Source organism: Mytilus trossulus, chromosome 1, assembly GCF_036588685.1.
Source record: "Mytilus trossulus isolate FHL-02 chromosome 1, PNRI_Mtr1.1.1.hap1, whole genome shotgun sequence".
Lineage (NCBI taxonomy): Eukaryota > Metazoa > Mollusca > Bivalvia > Mytilida > Mytilidae > Mytilus > Mytilus trossulus.
Genome location: NC_086373.1, coordinates 68,553,084 through 68,568,908, shown reverse-complemented (window position 1 = coordinate 68,568,908; position 15,825 = coordinate 68,553,084). Strand labels below are relative to the sequence as shown.

The 15,825-nt window shown below is 31.5% G+C and overlaps 2 protein-coding genes across 2 annotated transcripts in view; one reads left to right on the top strand and one right to left on the bottom strand.

Annotated features, from left to right (window-relative positions):
• The window catches only part of LOC134683210 (reelin-like), an 82,487-nt gene extending 66,880 nt beyond the window's left edge, over positions 1–15,607 (bottom strand). Inside the window, exons 1-7 of the mRNA XM_063542372.1 lie at positions 15,499–15,607; positions 14,119–14,344; positions 13,283–13,511; positions 11,882–11,952; positions 2,298–2,403; positions 1,071–1,167; positions 153–204 (exon numbers count right to left, since the gene is read on the bottom strand). Of these exons, the coding sequence (XP_063398442.1) occupies positions 153–204; positions 1,071–1,167; positions 2,298–2,403; positions 11,882–11,952; positions 13,283–13,511; positions 14,119–14,326 (763 nt within the window). The 5' untranslated portion in view covers positions 14,327–14,344; positions 15,499–15,607. The remainder of the gene's footprint in view (positions 1–152; positions 205–1,070; positions 1,168–2,297; positions 2,404–11,881; positions 11,953–13,282; positions 13,512–14,118; positions 14,345–15,498) is intronic.
• LOC134683226 (uncharacterized) lies at positions 4,005–8,086 on the top strand. Its single transcript, XM_063542398.1, has 2 exons — positions 4,005–4,261; positions 7,624–8,086. The coding sequence occupies exons 1-2, from the start codon at positions 4,195–4,197 to the stop codon at positions 8,028–8,030; spliced, it is 474 nt and encodes a 157-aa protein (XP_063398468.1). The 5' UTR covers positions 4,005–4,194; the 3' UTR covers positions 8,031–8,086.
• Positions 15,608–15,825: the final 218 nt, after the last annotated feature.

The window sequence follows — 15,825 nt, the reverse complement described above, 5'->3', positions numbered from 1 at the left end:
ATAATTTCTTTTTCTAATCCTTGACAAAGGACAAAAACCTTCTTGTGAAACATGTTACATAATGAAATAGGACATCTTTTGATCAATGATTTTATGTAAAGTAACAAAACAAATTTGCAGTAGTCATTTGTGTTAAAAATTTATTTACGTACACAAAGTAAATTGCAAAACAGCTGCAGTTGTTGTATTTAATGGTACTGTAACCTACAAAATATTAAAAAGGCTCATTTGTATGAATATAATTACAAGTATACAGTTGCTAGTATGTTGATTAAAATCATTTTCTGGTTCAGGAAATATTTATGAAAGGAGTAAAACTGACTTGGCCATTAGATACCTCCTCCTGTTTGTATTTTTGTAAATATCAATGATCTATACAATTGATGTCTTACTTAAATCTTATATGCCTGCCTGACAAACATGCCTGATTTTGTCTATTACTGTAAAGTCAAAAATGATTGTGATATTTTTATCATTGTGAAAAGCAACAGGGCTATTATCACAATATTTTAAAATAGCATTTTGAAATTTTTTAAAATGAATTAAATTGGATTTTTCTCAATATTGCAAAAATTACAATCGGGTTTTAGTCTTAAATGACAAAATCCCAATAATAAATGCTTGCAATAATTTCTGAATTTACAGTATCTCTTTTTTCTCAATTTTGACAATCATGATGAAGGGCAGTGGAGTTGTCATTCCTATAAAATCCCATCTAGAAATAATATATGAACAATAATTTGCAAGTAAGAACTTCAACATCAGCTAGGGCCGTCTTGAAAAAGTATGGAGAGTTATATCTGCCAAAAATAAATGGAGCTAAAATTACTACTGTAGTGGGATAGGGTGAGAATGAGTTTACATTAGATTGTGTATGAAGATCTTATTCAGGATAATTTACCATCTTAAATTTTGTTATTATTTAAAGAAAAATTGTATACATTCTACAAAATATTAAGATCAATTCCTTGAAGCAACATGGCTACTTTGATATCTAAGATGACTTTTCATAATGTTGATTGCATTCCAACTTTATGAGATATAACAAGGTTAAAGTATTTAAAACTGACCATTTCCCTACTGCCTTTTTGATCACAGAAGGTCACTGAATATCCATACATCACTGTTCCACATTTCTTACTAACTTCTAGACCATCACTAGACGACCTAAATTTATAACATTTTTTAAATTATAATATTTTTTATTAAAGATAATTTAATATAATGGAATAGATATAGTCTCAAATTATGATACAATTCAGTCACTAAGCACACATGAAACTAGAGGTCTATAGAGCCTGTATCACTCAACTGTATCTTTCACAATGGCCACTTTAGGTAAATATCATCGTCTAAGGGCAAAATAACTCTATATATTGAGTTGAATGACAATTTTTGCTACACTTTAAGTGTGTGAAGATCTTGTATTGCTGATCATGTTATACTTTTCTTTATCCACCAAGGGTTTTAACAAAAATTATTAAAGGGTATTCTAAAGTGACGTTTTCAAACCTTTGAGTACACAAGCGTGGTAAATTATGAATATATTGTTTGGGCTGTTCCGATCGAACTTCCACATCAAATGCTTTTTTATGAATGAGCTACCCAACGTCATAGAAAAATAACTTAAAAATATAAGCATTTTACTGGAAAATACATGCTTGTGAAACCAAAAATCATCATAACAAGGAAACGTAAACGAACGATGCTAAAATGTGTTGAAACTCATTTTTATACATATAAGACATACAAGTAAAATTATCATTTAAATTCATCCAAACCTATCTGATTAGGTTATTGTAATTTTTTTAAGCATGTCACTAATTCAGTTTGCTCCTTTCTTTTACATCATTTTAATACATGTAGTACCCTTCACCTAGAGCGCTTTGATCTAAAAGAACTGACTGGTGTATTTGTCCAATTAGAATAGTAATAATTTATGTGGACTTGAATTTATACTGATCTTACCATGGGATTGCTCTTTAAGCCGATATTATACCCTGGCTGTCACTCATGGTAAAATATTTAGCATAAAGGGCCAACCCTTGGTAAAATCAATATAAATTCAAGCCCCCATGAATTATTTCTTACATAAAGTGTTGACTGACATATTTGATTTCATATTTTATAATTTCCTTTTTTAGAATCAGATAATTCGTCTTGATAAAACATCACATTTGTGAAAATTGTTTAGAAATAAGTTTGACCATATTTTAATCATAAAAACATACATTACAAAAGATTCAGATTATAGGAAAGTCCTTATACAAAAAGAACATTTCACAATAAAAACTTACCATATATTAGAATCAAGGTCTGGACTGGAATCAAAGTCATCTCTCAACACAATTCCCTGGCTTTCTTTACTGGCTAAATCTGGTCTCAAGGGAGACAATGTAGGTGCTGTCAAATAAAGTTCAAAGGAGTTACTCAGTATGTTTCTTGAAAAATTAATATAAATTATACAGCAAATAAACAAAAATATAAATTTGTTTTAAAACACAAACTTCATTTGTGGTAAAATTAACACAAAGAAAACAAATATTTCCACATCAATCACATTGAAAACTGACAGTATTGAAAGAACCATCTTAAATAACACTTCTAATCGGTTCCCTTTTATATGTACTAGAGCAACACCATAGCATTGCATGTTTGTGACAAAACTGAAATAGCTATGATTTTTTATATTTGTATTGTCATCTTATGAATTCATGCAATGAATTTGGTATACAGTTTCTCTGGGTACTGTTGTAACCATGAATCTTTGTGAAAATAAGAAGATGTGCCAAAGTTGATTGATCTGTAAGATGAAGAAGCAAAACACAATAACAGACATCCTAATTAAGGACTACAGATGTGTCCATTCTTCAATTTGAGGGACACAGAAATAAAATATTTACAATCCATCTTACTACTTGTTTACCAAAAATTTAATGTAAAAAAGATTTTTTATTTTAATACCAAATTCACAACAATTATAGTTAATATATATATATATAGCTATTTTTGGTTGGTTAATACTGTCTTCAGTAACAAGATGAAATACAAAGGTATAAGGTAACACAACATTGATTCAAGAAAAGTATTGTCCACTTTGAAAAGGCATTTTTAGCATTAATGGCATTTAAGTAAATAGACTTAAATTCAGTGATCACGGGGGCCACTGACGGATTGTGTTTCATGCTTTAGATTTACCTGACATGAGTGACTTTATATTCTGTGACGTAATTTAGTCCTTTTTAGAATTTCATCGCAGCAAGCAAGCTGTTTAAATTTTGTAAGCGGAAAAATTGAAAACCCGCCCTCCCACTCCTTTTTTTTTTGTACGAGATACTGCTCTTTTGTATTTATTTTTCAGGTTTGTGTGGGTAACAGTGGTGATACAGATTTGACTGATGATGTTAACTTGTTTGCAATTGAGAAAAATGACTGTTATTTGAACTTTGAGCATCATAAATAGATGCCCAGTAAATGGCAGAATTCACTGCATAGAATCTTAATGTTAACTGTGAAATTTTAGGTTTTTGGATAAAACAGACTACACTTGTGTATTCCACAGTGTTTTCTTAATTTAAAGCACCAGTGTATCCCACCGAGCATCTTTACATTTTCATATATATCTATCTATCAATCTGGTTGCCATATTATCTTCAAGTAACCGACCATATATCTATCTACATATACAATAACATCTATGGTCTATCTATTATATATATATATATATTATATCATATGAATCTATCATATTATGAATAAAAGCTGTGTCCAGATATCGCCAAACCATTTATGTATTTTGTTTTAATGGCACCATCTGAGATAATAAAAACCTTGCAATAATTTTTAATTGAATATATAATAGACCCATGTCTTGTGATCATCTAAAAGATTTTATTTGATATGATAGGTCTATCATACATTTTTTGTTTTTTGAAATCCAGGAAAATCAATTTATACACATGACTTTTTTTCACTCTACCATACAACTTGTACCTACTGACATTTCCTTTAAACACCTTTTTTCAGCACAAGCTGATTTTTGAACTTCACAGCATGTAGCACTACATGAACTGCAGTGCAAAAGTACTTATAAAAACTAAACATATAACATGTTTCTTACAACACAATATAGATTTTTAAACTTCTATATATAGTTGAATACAAATCATAGTAATCATAGACCTGTCAAAAAAGATGATTCAAGCATCTTGTCTAACAATTATATTGCTATTTTATATAAAAGCAAATGCAGAATTTCAAGGTAAGACTCTTGCTATTCATCATACATAAACAATATCTTAAATGGTTTTTTTTTGGTTTATTTTGATATAATGGCTTTCCTTCAAGTGTCAAGGGGCTCTGTAGTCTAGAAAGCCAGAAAAAAACAAGAAAAAAAACTCTGCTCATTTTTGTAAGAAAAATAAAATATCTCGAGATAGATAATATATATTTTTTTTTTTTTTTTTTTTTTTTTAAATATTTGCTAAAAAATAAAAACTTGCAGGTTTCCTGGATAAAAGGCTTATTTAACCTTATTTACATGTAAGGCCACGTTTTTTTAATTTGTTGGTTTACGGATTTTCTCCATGAAAAAGTCGGGTCGGTCGGTCGGAAAAAAAAAGAAAAAAAAGATCTTTCAAGACAAAAAACTGATATGTAAAATAAAAATATATTTCACCTTTCTAATAATATGTTTGTCATACTATTTTTTCATCGTTCTTAAAATTTAGTTTGATGAAATATTATTGCTCAGCTGTAAACATCGCATGACATTGTCTAATAATTTCCCGTAAAAAAAGGGGGGGTACACTGAAAAAAGACGAAATTAAATCGTCATTTCACACACAAGAAAAACAGATTCACGTCAGTTATTTGACTTAGCTTTTTTATCAAAACTTGGTGAAAAATAATAAGCACGAAAACTGATAAAGGAAAAAAAAGTAAAAACGTACGAAAATAAGTTTCAACACACGTGTCTAAAACGTAATAGACTCGTCCACTGGAAAAACGAGAATATCAGGTTAAATAATCTGTTGTCATGCATTCCCATTTTTTATCCAAATGGACGATATTTTTTTTAATCTATAAAACAAGAAAACATCAAATGATTTGTTAAAATTCAGTATTTTAACTTGATGTCTTGAACTTCCACCTGTCCACATTTGGACAAGTCTATTTATGTGAGAACATGCATCTTACGGACTGGTGACAAATAAGGGAAAAGTAAAATCACAAAAATACTGAACTCAGAGGAAAATCAATTAGGAAAGTCCATTATCACATGGCAAAATCAAAAAACAAAACGCATCAAAAACGAATGGACAAGAACTGTCATATTCCTGACTAATTGGTACAGGCATTTTCAAATGTAGAAAATGGTGGATTAAACCTGGTTCTATAGCGCTAACCCTCTCACTTTAATAACAGTCTCATCAAATTCCGTTACATTTACATGATGCGTTAAATAAACAGTCACAATCAATAAAATAGTCAAAATATGGGAACATCAGTCATCATCGTATAACAATTTAACATGACACAACAACATCTACTATCTACGAACACATGGATTGATTTGAGTGTCTGACGTCAGAAAAATTATATACGTCACATAAATTTGTCGTTCAATGTGCATACAATAGTTATCAAAAGTACCTGGATTATAAACAATTTTAAATTTTACATAGGCAATGAGCGCAGACAGGGTTAAAAAATCAAAAGTATGTAAGAATAAATTACAGAAATCAAACTAGTCCAAAAGTTATACATAGAATTTATGAGAATCAAAAACTTTTAAAAGGAACAATTTAACAGGACACAAAAACCTATCCACGAACACATGGATCTACTTGAGTGTCCGAACTTATTGTGTAATTGGTTTTAAACACAGGTTTCGTTCCGCAAAATTATTTGCGCAAACGACATTTCAAGGTCAGTAATAATTGATTTGTCTATTTTTAGAAACGTAAACTGAAAGTTTCATTTTTCACAACAGAAAGTGTCATCACTTCTGTTAGTGATTAATGCATTTCATTTCATAAAAAAGGATATTTTAATTATTTTTCAGGGATAATGCATTTGTTAGGGTCGGCGAGAATAAAAAAAGCCTGAAAATTCGATTTTATTTTTATTTTGGAAATCGGCAAAATCGGGTCGGCGGATCCGTAAACCAACAAATTAAAAAATCCTGGCCTAAGTAGATGTAGTCTCAGTTACTGCTCACTCATTTATTACCCCTCTCTTTTTCAAAGAGAAATGGCTTCTCTGTGGTTAAAGTTTTTGAAATTTTATTAAGGATTTGTATTAAACTTGGTCAGAAGCTTGTTTATAATCATAAGATAGTATCCAGAAGTAAATTTGGTAAAAAAAAATCCTGTTTTTCGGATTTTTACTTATAAATGGACTTCTTCCAGTTAAAATTACATACTGTCTGTAGTTAAAGTTTTTAAAACATCTATTAGATTCATAAACTATCCTGGATTTTTTCCAAACTTGGAGAGAAGCTTCATACTTCAAAAGATAATATCAAGAGAAATATTTTTATTATTTTTTATTTTGCTAATTTTTGTTGAGCCTGCAATTAACAGCAAAAGTAGGCCAGATACCAGGTTCAGGGGAACCCTTACAATTTTATTTTTTTTGTTTAAGGTCTTTAAATTGTGCTCCTCTACTTAAAATTCTAGCATGTTTTTTTTCTAAATCACTGAGTTATGAAATTGTACACACAAAAATTTAAACAAAACAACAATAAAATAATTTTTTATTGTTTTCAGATTTGAGTTTGTCTCTTTACATAGGAAATGTATCTAATTCAGCAAATTACAAAGAATATCATTAAAGTTCTGAATTTAGGTGATTTTAAGTTAAAGAGTTTCAAAACACAACACAGTTCATCAATTCAACTTATAGATATAAGAAAATGTGGTTTGAGTGCCATTGAGATAACTCTCCATCCAAGTCACAATTTGTAAAAATAAACAATTATAGGTCAAAGTACTGCCATCAACACAGAGCCTTGGCTCACACGTAACAGCAAGCTATAAAAGGCCCAAATAATGACTAGTGTAAGACCATTCAAACAGGAAAACCAAGGTCAAATCTACATATAAAATAAGAAATGAAAAACACTTATAAATCACATCAACAATTGATGACCACTGTTAAGCAATTACTAACAAGAATGTGTCCATAGTACATAGATGCCCCACTTGCACTATCATTTTCCATGTTCAGTGGACTGTGAAATTGGGTTCAAAACTTTAATTTGGCATTTAAATTAGAAAGATCATATCATGGGGAATTAAAGTTGATTGGACTTCAACTTCATCAAAAACTACCTTGACAAAAAACTTTAACCTGAACTTCGCACTATCATTTTCTATGTTCAGTGGACCGTGAAATTATTGTCAAAACTTTAATTTGGCATTAAAATTAGAAACATTAAATAATGGTGAACATGTGTACTAAGCGTAAAGTTGATTGGACTTCAACTTCATCAAAAACTACCTCGACCAAAAACTTTAACCTGAAGCAGGACTAATGGACTAACGGACAGACGAACGGTACGACAGACGGACAAACGGACATAAAATGTTTACCTAATTTTTATATATCTATTCTCAGGTGAAGAATTTGTTAACTTAGCCAAACAAATGATTGCCTATGCTGCTAACCAAATTCTACAGAAGGAAGAAGAATTAGCTCAAGATATTAGTTCAAATTTAATTCCAACTCTTCCATCAGTTGAATCAATTCCAAATTGGATTATATCTAATGAAGAAATGTTAGTTAAAGCCATTGAGAATGCTACTATATCAGACGATCCGACAATGTTGAACGAGTATGAACTTGCAGCAAATATGGTGAATGTTATTGCCAATGAGATCACCTTCCATCAGAGAGAACTAAATGAAGGATCATCAATCACAGGTATATTCAACAATCCTGCAATTTCATGGGCAGCAACATGGATTGAATCACAGAAAGATAACTTTGCTGAAGCTGTAGTAAACAATCTAGGAAGAAGATGATAGAAGATGAACATTAATTTCTAGATAGATCATACAATGTACTGTTAAAAAAGTGATATGAGAATAAAGTTTCTCTACTTCTTACTCGATTTATCCTTTTCCTTATGATCTGTTGATAATTTCTATTTAATCAACATGTGTGGTTTGTTTGATCTCAGTTTTTCATTGGTCAAAATTTCAATTATGGCTTCAAGTTTTCTTGCTTTCCTCTAAAATTCAGATAGTGGCGTCATCAAAAAAGGCGACCATGCCAGATGAAATCACGTAGAAAGAACACATCTTTTTGCAGGTGGTTCGAAAAGAAGGATTAAAACTATCTGCATTTTGTCTAAAAGTCATTTTAGAAACAGATTCAACCACCATATCTCATGCAATAAGATATTTATTCGCTTTCAAAAGTTAAATTTTGAAAATAAAACGCTCGACTAGACATGCATTTTTAATTTGAAAATTTTGCTGTCTCCAGTGGATAAATGCTGTATCCCACTCTATGCAGTGGTAGAATCTTTTATCTATAATCAGCAAAGTATAAGCAACAGTTTGTTGTTATTCACATTGTAAAATAGAGGAAATTTAAGTAAGCTAATTCTTTTTTCAATTTAGTGTACAAAAATTATGCCATAATTAACTCTACAAGGACTCTATCAATTTCAAATTTTGACAAGATTAAATAATTGTACTGGAATAAAAAAAAATTATTTAATTAATGAAATTGATTTAATAGTTACAAAATTGCACCACTAAAACAGAAGTAATATATCTTTCAACAGGTTAAAACATAAACTTCAAATGAGGTCAAAGTCTGATGATACCTTTCAGAAGGGGGTAGGACCTTTTTCAGGACATCAGGAATCAGGTGTTTTAAAGCTCGGGATCCAGGATTTCTTTTTTGGACTTTCGGAATGTCGAGATTTAATTTGTTTTGAATTCGAGACCTCAGGATTCAATGTTTTTAAGCCCGGGATTTCTGGATCCTACCACCACCACCCCTCTTTCAGATGGACACTTACATCTTACAATTATTCAACACACTGCATACAGCTAGCCTATTACTGAAAGCATCTGTGCAATAGACCTTATGGCATTAACCAAGAAAATAAGGTCATGGATGCACTGAGAATATTAAACAGATAATTACCCCTTTCAATCATTCTAGACCAAATAAGCTGAATTTCAATGAGGGAACATCTGGTCAATGCATAGAAGTTTGCATACTAGAAGTGGGACGTTTGATAGTTGGAAAGGATTAATTTTTTTGTACACATGACAGAGCTGTCAGAATATAAAACTAGAGGCTCCAAAGAGCCTGTGTCGCTCACCTAGGTCTATGTGAATATTAAACAAAGGACGCATTTGAATTCATGACAAAATCGTGTTTTGGTGATGGTGATGTGTTTGTACATCTTACTTTACTGAACATTCTTGCTGCTTACAAACATTCTATCTATATTGAACTTGGCCTAAGAGTTTCAGTCGAAAATGTTAATTAAAATTTACAAATTTTATGAAAATTGTTAAAAATTGACTTTAAAGGGCAATAACTCCCTATGGGGTCAATTGACCATTTAGGACATGTTGACTTATTTTTAAGTCTTACTTTGCTGTACATTGTTGCTCTTTACAGTTTATCTCTATCTATAATAATATTCAAGATAATAACAAAAAACGGCGAAATTCCCTTAAAATGACTAATTCAGGGGCATCAACCAAACAGCGGTTTGTCCGATCCATCTGAAAATGTCATGGCAGATAGATCTTGACCTGATAAACAATTTTACTCCCTGTTAGATTTGCCCTAAATGCTTTGGTTTTTGAGTTATAAGCCAAAAACTGCATTTTACCCCTATGTTCTATTTTTAGCCATGGCGGCCATCTTGGTTGGTTGGCCGGGTCACGCCACACATTTTTTAAACTAGATACCCCAATGATGATTGCGGACAAGTTTGTTTAAATTTGGCCTGGTAGTTTCAGAGAAGAAGATTTTTGTAAAAGACTACTAAGATTTAAGAAAAATGGTTAAAAATTGACTATAAAGGGCAATAACTCCTAAAGGGGTCAACTGACAACTTTGATTTTGTTGACTTATTTGTAGATCTTACTTTGCTGAACATTATTGTTGTTAACAGTTTATCTCTATCTATAATAATATTCAAGATAATAACCAAAAACAGCAAAATTTCCCTAAAATTACCAATTCAGGGGCAGCAACCCAACAACAGGTTGTCTGATTCATCTGAAAATTTCAGGGCAGATATATCTTGACCTGATGAACATTTTTACCCCATGTCAGATTTGCTCTAAATGCTTTGGTTTTTGAGTTATAAGCCAAAAACTGCATTTTACCCCTATGTTCTATTTTTAGCCGTGGCGGCCATCTTGGTTGGTTGGCGGGGTCACGCCACACAATTTTTAAACAAGATACCCAAATGATGATTATGGCCAAGTTTGGATTAATTTGGCCCAGCAGTTTCAGAGGAGAAGATTTTTGTAAAAGTTAACGACGACGGACGCAGGACTACGCCGGACGACGCCGGACGCCATGTGATGAGAAAAGCTTACTTGGCCCTTCGGGCCAGGTGTGCTAAAAATAAGATAATTTTCATAGTTGAATGAAGTAACAAGCTTTTGCTCAGAAAAAACAAATTCTGAAGGAAAATAAAACTGTATGCCACTTGTTGCTGTAGATATTAGGACACTAGAATGTAAAGCTTAAATCTAGCACACTAAATAGAAACATAGTTGCTGGTAAAAAAACAAGAGGGGGCAAACAAATGGATCTAACACTGAAAGAGGAAACAATTATTTATTGTAATCAATACACCTAATCCCTATTTATCCCATTCCAGATAAGTTCTAAAATTACACAACTTTTTCATCCAGTTGAAGCTATCTGGGACCCTGTTTAAACAATTCACCATGCATGATACTTTTTAATGAGACCTGTTTAAACTACGGTAAATACTTCAAACAAAATATTTCTTACTTCAATTTTAATTTCGTAAAAAAGTGGATCATACTATATCAAAGTCTCTTAATGATTACTTTCTACAGTGTTTTTTCCCTCAGCTCACTACTGATGACCTCCATTTTTCGGCCTATGACCCGTACAGGAAGTTGTATAAATGACTGTTTTTCCCGAAATGGACTAAATAGCGATAAGGTGTATTGGAAATTACCTAATAAAAGGTACAGAATATTTTTTATCAATATAAAATTTACAAGACTGAAAACTAGTTCATAGCTATCTTTTGATTTTCTAAATTTATTGCAAAATAATCTGATGTCATTCTTACATATTTTTCAAAATATGAAAACATGAAAAAACCAGAACTCAGTAAAAGTCATTACTCAATATAATTTTTGTAAAGGCTCTTATCCCATACAACACTGAAAAGGCAACCTGTTTATATAAGAATTAAATTCTTATACTTGTTATTTATATGAATTTAATATTTTAGTTAAAACTATAAGTTGATTCCTGAAAACATAGAAAATCCAAGGAAGATTCTTAAAGTTTAGAGTAAAGAGAATAAAGTTGTCATAAAAAAATTTATAAATCCTGCCACACATGCGAAATCCAGAAAATTGCAAAAAAATTACGTGCATTATACAAGTATTTACATTATTCTTTTGTAAGTTACGTATAAGAAGATGTGGAACAGTTTCCAATAGGACAACTTTTCATCAAAGACCAAATGACCTAGCAGCTAACATACGTAAGTCACCATACAGCCTTCATTTGTTTATGTCACAAGCAATCTTTCCAAGCCTGTGACAGTATGTGGTTATAGTATTTATCTAACACAGTAATTATCATCTTGAAACCTGAAAAATTATTAGCATATACCAACCTCCTGCTTCACAGAGCTGTAATACAGTTATGTCTTTATACAGCAACTGTTGGCCTAATGTTGCAGTGGCTCTGAAAAATACACATGATTTCAAGTAATTTTATTATTATTCAATGGACTGACTACATTTTCACTAACTATTAAATGGAATGACACAATGTGAGAGAGTCATTGACTTATGTATACCAGTAAATTTTCACAAGCGATATTTTATTCTAATTTTTTCATGAGTAGAAAAAGTAATGTGCATCATCATCAGTAAGTTTAAACTTTGATCATCATACAAATATACTAATAAAATTAGAAAACCACCAAAATAAGTTGGCATTAAAAGGCTAAATTTGCATATGTACCGGTATTTTGTTTTCCACTACTTTTACCTCATGTAACTCTCTATAGAAGTAAATACATTTTGGCCCTGTTTCCAAATGATATGCCTTTTATTGTGTCCTTGTTAAAGTTAGTGGCAATCCTGTTTATTGTTGAACTATGCAGGTTTTTTTATTATGTATTTGGATGCACAACATATGTCCTTAATCAACAAAGAATGAGGTTTGCACACAAAAATGGTTTAACCCAACCAAATGATGAAATGTTGTGCCTGTACCCAATCAGGTTATCTGGACTGTATTTTCCTGTTTGAATGGTTTTACACTTAAGAATTGAATGCTTCTTTTTGTAAATTTATTGGGGTGTAAAAGCATTGACCGAAGTACATTTTGTATGAAGCACAGAAGCGCTTCATACTAAAAATGTGCACGGTCAACGCTTTTACAACCCTATAAAGTTACAAAAAGAGGCATTCAATACTTATAATTACATTTTGTAGCTATGATCATGAAAACACGAGATTTACAATTTTATTCACCTGTGCACTTTGTTGTGGGACCAGGTGTTATCATGAATGAAAAGTTTTATTGAGTGATGCAATTGCTTACAGAATAACATGTGGTGTGCAGTTAGCCTATCAAAATAAAGTATTATAATGAAACATACATCTAATGTAATTATTAGCCCTTTAAAGCTTGCTGTTCGGTTTTAGCTAAGGCTCTGTGTTGAAGACCGTACTTTCAGACCTATAATGGATTACTTTTACAAATTGTGACTTCAATGGAGAGTTGTCTCATTGGCACTCATTCCTCTATATATGTTGTTTGCTTTAGGTAGGTAGTGTTGTATGTTTTTTAGAGATGTTGGTGGTTGATGTGTATTGTACTGTGTAGCATTTTTGTCAATTCCTAGAAGATCTTGTTGGGAATGGGAATGGCTCCGACTAATTTCTTGGAAATCAAACTTCTATAAACTTCTTGGAATCACTTTTATAATTCAATTCCCAAATTTTTTCAGACAAGGTTTAGCAAAAATAATTTTCAGTTGGGAAAGATATTTTTATGTACTTACAAAAAATTAACGCATCCTGTTCCTCTAGGTGGAGCTTTCCAAATAAATCTCATCTCATGTTCTGGTTGATAACTGATATGTGAGAACACTATGGAACACATGAGATTTGATCCTGATAGTTGCCGATGATACACACCATGTGACTGTGAACGTAGAAGTGCATCACTGTTTATACTGTACAATCCAGTCAGCAGAAAACCATCAAAATTTAAACTGGTTTTTATTGATACTGAAATAAAATGGCAGTTGATTAAAAGTTGAAAAAACTCCATGGGTCTTTCAATTAAATTTACATGATGAATCAGTTAAATGTTCAAGATTAAAGTCATATTTAAACCGTAAATCATGTGTTATTACAAAATAGTCATGAGCATTGTCAGAAGTATATTTGCCCTATATCATCTCATTTTTATGGTAAATGTTTAGAACGGTAATTAAAAGCAGTCCCTGTGATATTAAGCCAATAACAGTCTGGTCTTTTTAATAATTGTGTGTTATAAAATCGAGAATGGAAACAGAGGAAACAACCAGACCAAACAGCAGTTAACAGGGAGAAAATCTTTCACACAGAGGCAGGCTTTAGCTGGCTCCTCAACAAAAATTAGTACTGTTTCCAGAGGAAATGGATGTCACACTAAACTCAGAAACATAAATGAACCAAAATTTTTAAAATTATACACGACTAACAATACCGCTATTTCAAATCAAAAATATTCATTTGTTTAAATATTGTCTATAGTACCTTGAAACATTTTGTTCCTGAATCCATAAATGTTTTTGCTCATATTTTAAACAAATTTGCAGCAAAGTTTACCAATTATACAATAAATACTTACTGTTATAAAACTGATTTGGTGTGTAGTATTCAGGATTGCCCTCAACAGACACACTAAGAGCTACTTCCCCTTTTTCAATTCCTCCAGCTTCCTCATTGTTGCCATGGTAATTACAAAGAAAAAAGAATGGCTCCATGTATGGCCGAAAACCAATCACTGGCCAAAGAAAGGTAGCTAACAGAACGATATTCAAGAGTATCTTTTCCATAGTACTTCAGTATTTCACCTAAAATAGAAAGATCAAATCAGTTCTGTTATTCTATCTTTTGCATTACAAATCGCTCATTAAAGATTGTGACTGAACCTTGCAAAATTGACTGGTGTATGGAAACAACTAATTTTAGTACTATTATAATAATAAACATGTCAGGGTATATAAAGTATGTATCAGGGACAGTGTATTTGAATATGAAACAGTGCCTTGAATAACATGTCAAATGGCTTGTGACCCAGTCTCTCGACTTTAAAATTATAACATTGGATGTACATACCGGTAGTTTCATGTGAAAATAGAGGTAGTGATGTTTATAAATGCATTTACTTCTACTGAATTGGCTTACTTAGAACAATCTTAATAGTATTCTACATTGAAAAGTGGGTGGTCTGATACTGGGAGGAAAACAAGTCTAGTAATAAACAGTCATCTGGACTTTTCTCATCTGACAGCAAAAAACTCTGATAGGAAGGCTTTTTGGTATTGCAGAATGCTTTAATATGCACCCATTTTCCAATTTGAAGGTCAATGATGTTTTTGGGGATTTTTATTTCCCACAATTCATCAGTCAATCCATTTTACAGAACTACTTTATTTGATATGTACCAGTTCTAGTATTATATAATTTGTTCTCGTAATGAACATGCATGAATTGTTTACACTGGATGTTAAGCAAAACAACAATCAATGGGGCAATCATTTATGATAGATTTTGACTGCATTTCTTATTCTGTTTTCAATGGATAGATTTTAAGGAAACAAGCATAATTTCTTCATGTCTTGTACTGTAACATCCCATGAAGGAATATTTTATAAAAAATTAAAATTTACAACAGTTACAGTATATTTTTACCAAGTTCAAAATACTTTTGCAGTAATTCTATCTATTTATAAAGCACCCCATTATTTATAATTTTCTTCATTTTTTTTCCTTCGTATCTATTCTGTTTATCCCATCTATACCCTTATCGATGAATCATGATGTCTTACACATGTCACAATTAAGTTTTTTTCATTTCGACTAAATGTGCTCTCTACGAGAGAAGCTCTACTGTGATAGTCGAGTTGACATATTTATAGACCCTCATTGATAGGATTTCAAACTCCTGTGATTAAACCAAACAGAACTAACTCTGCAATTGCAGTAGCTATGCTATTAGACTTACAATTTACATTCAGGTTCTTTCTGTAACAATTAAAAGCTCTTCTTTAATCTTGATTGTCTTTTGAAGTTCTAAATATTATTGTCAGATTCTTCCCCTTTTCAGTCAAATTTTGCTGCAACGCCTGTCAATCAAAACTTTGTAGTGATATTATTGGATGAATGCTTATTTCAAGACCACCTGACTCTTTACTCCCATAACACAAGCATGCTTTGCACATGCTCAAGACAAAAGCATCAAATCTATTTTAGTCTCAAGATGTATATTTCAGCATGCAAACTTGAAATTTCTTTGAACAAACATCTGCTTCTATTTTAAACACAGGTAAAG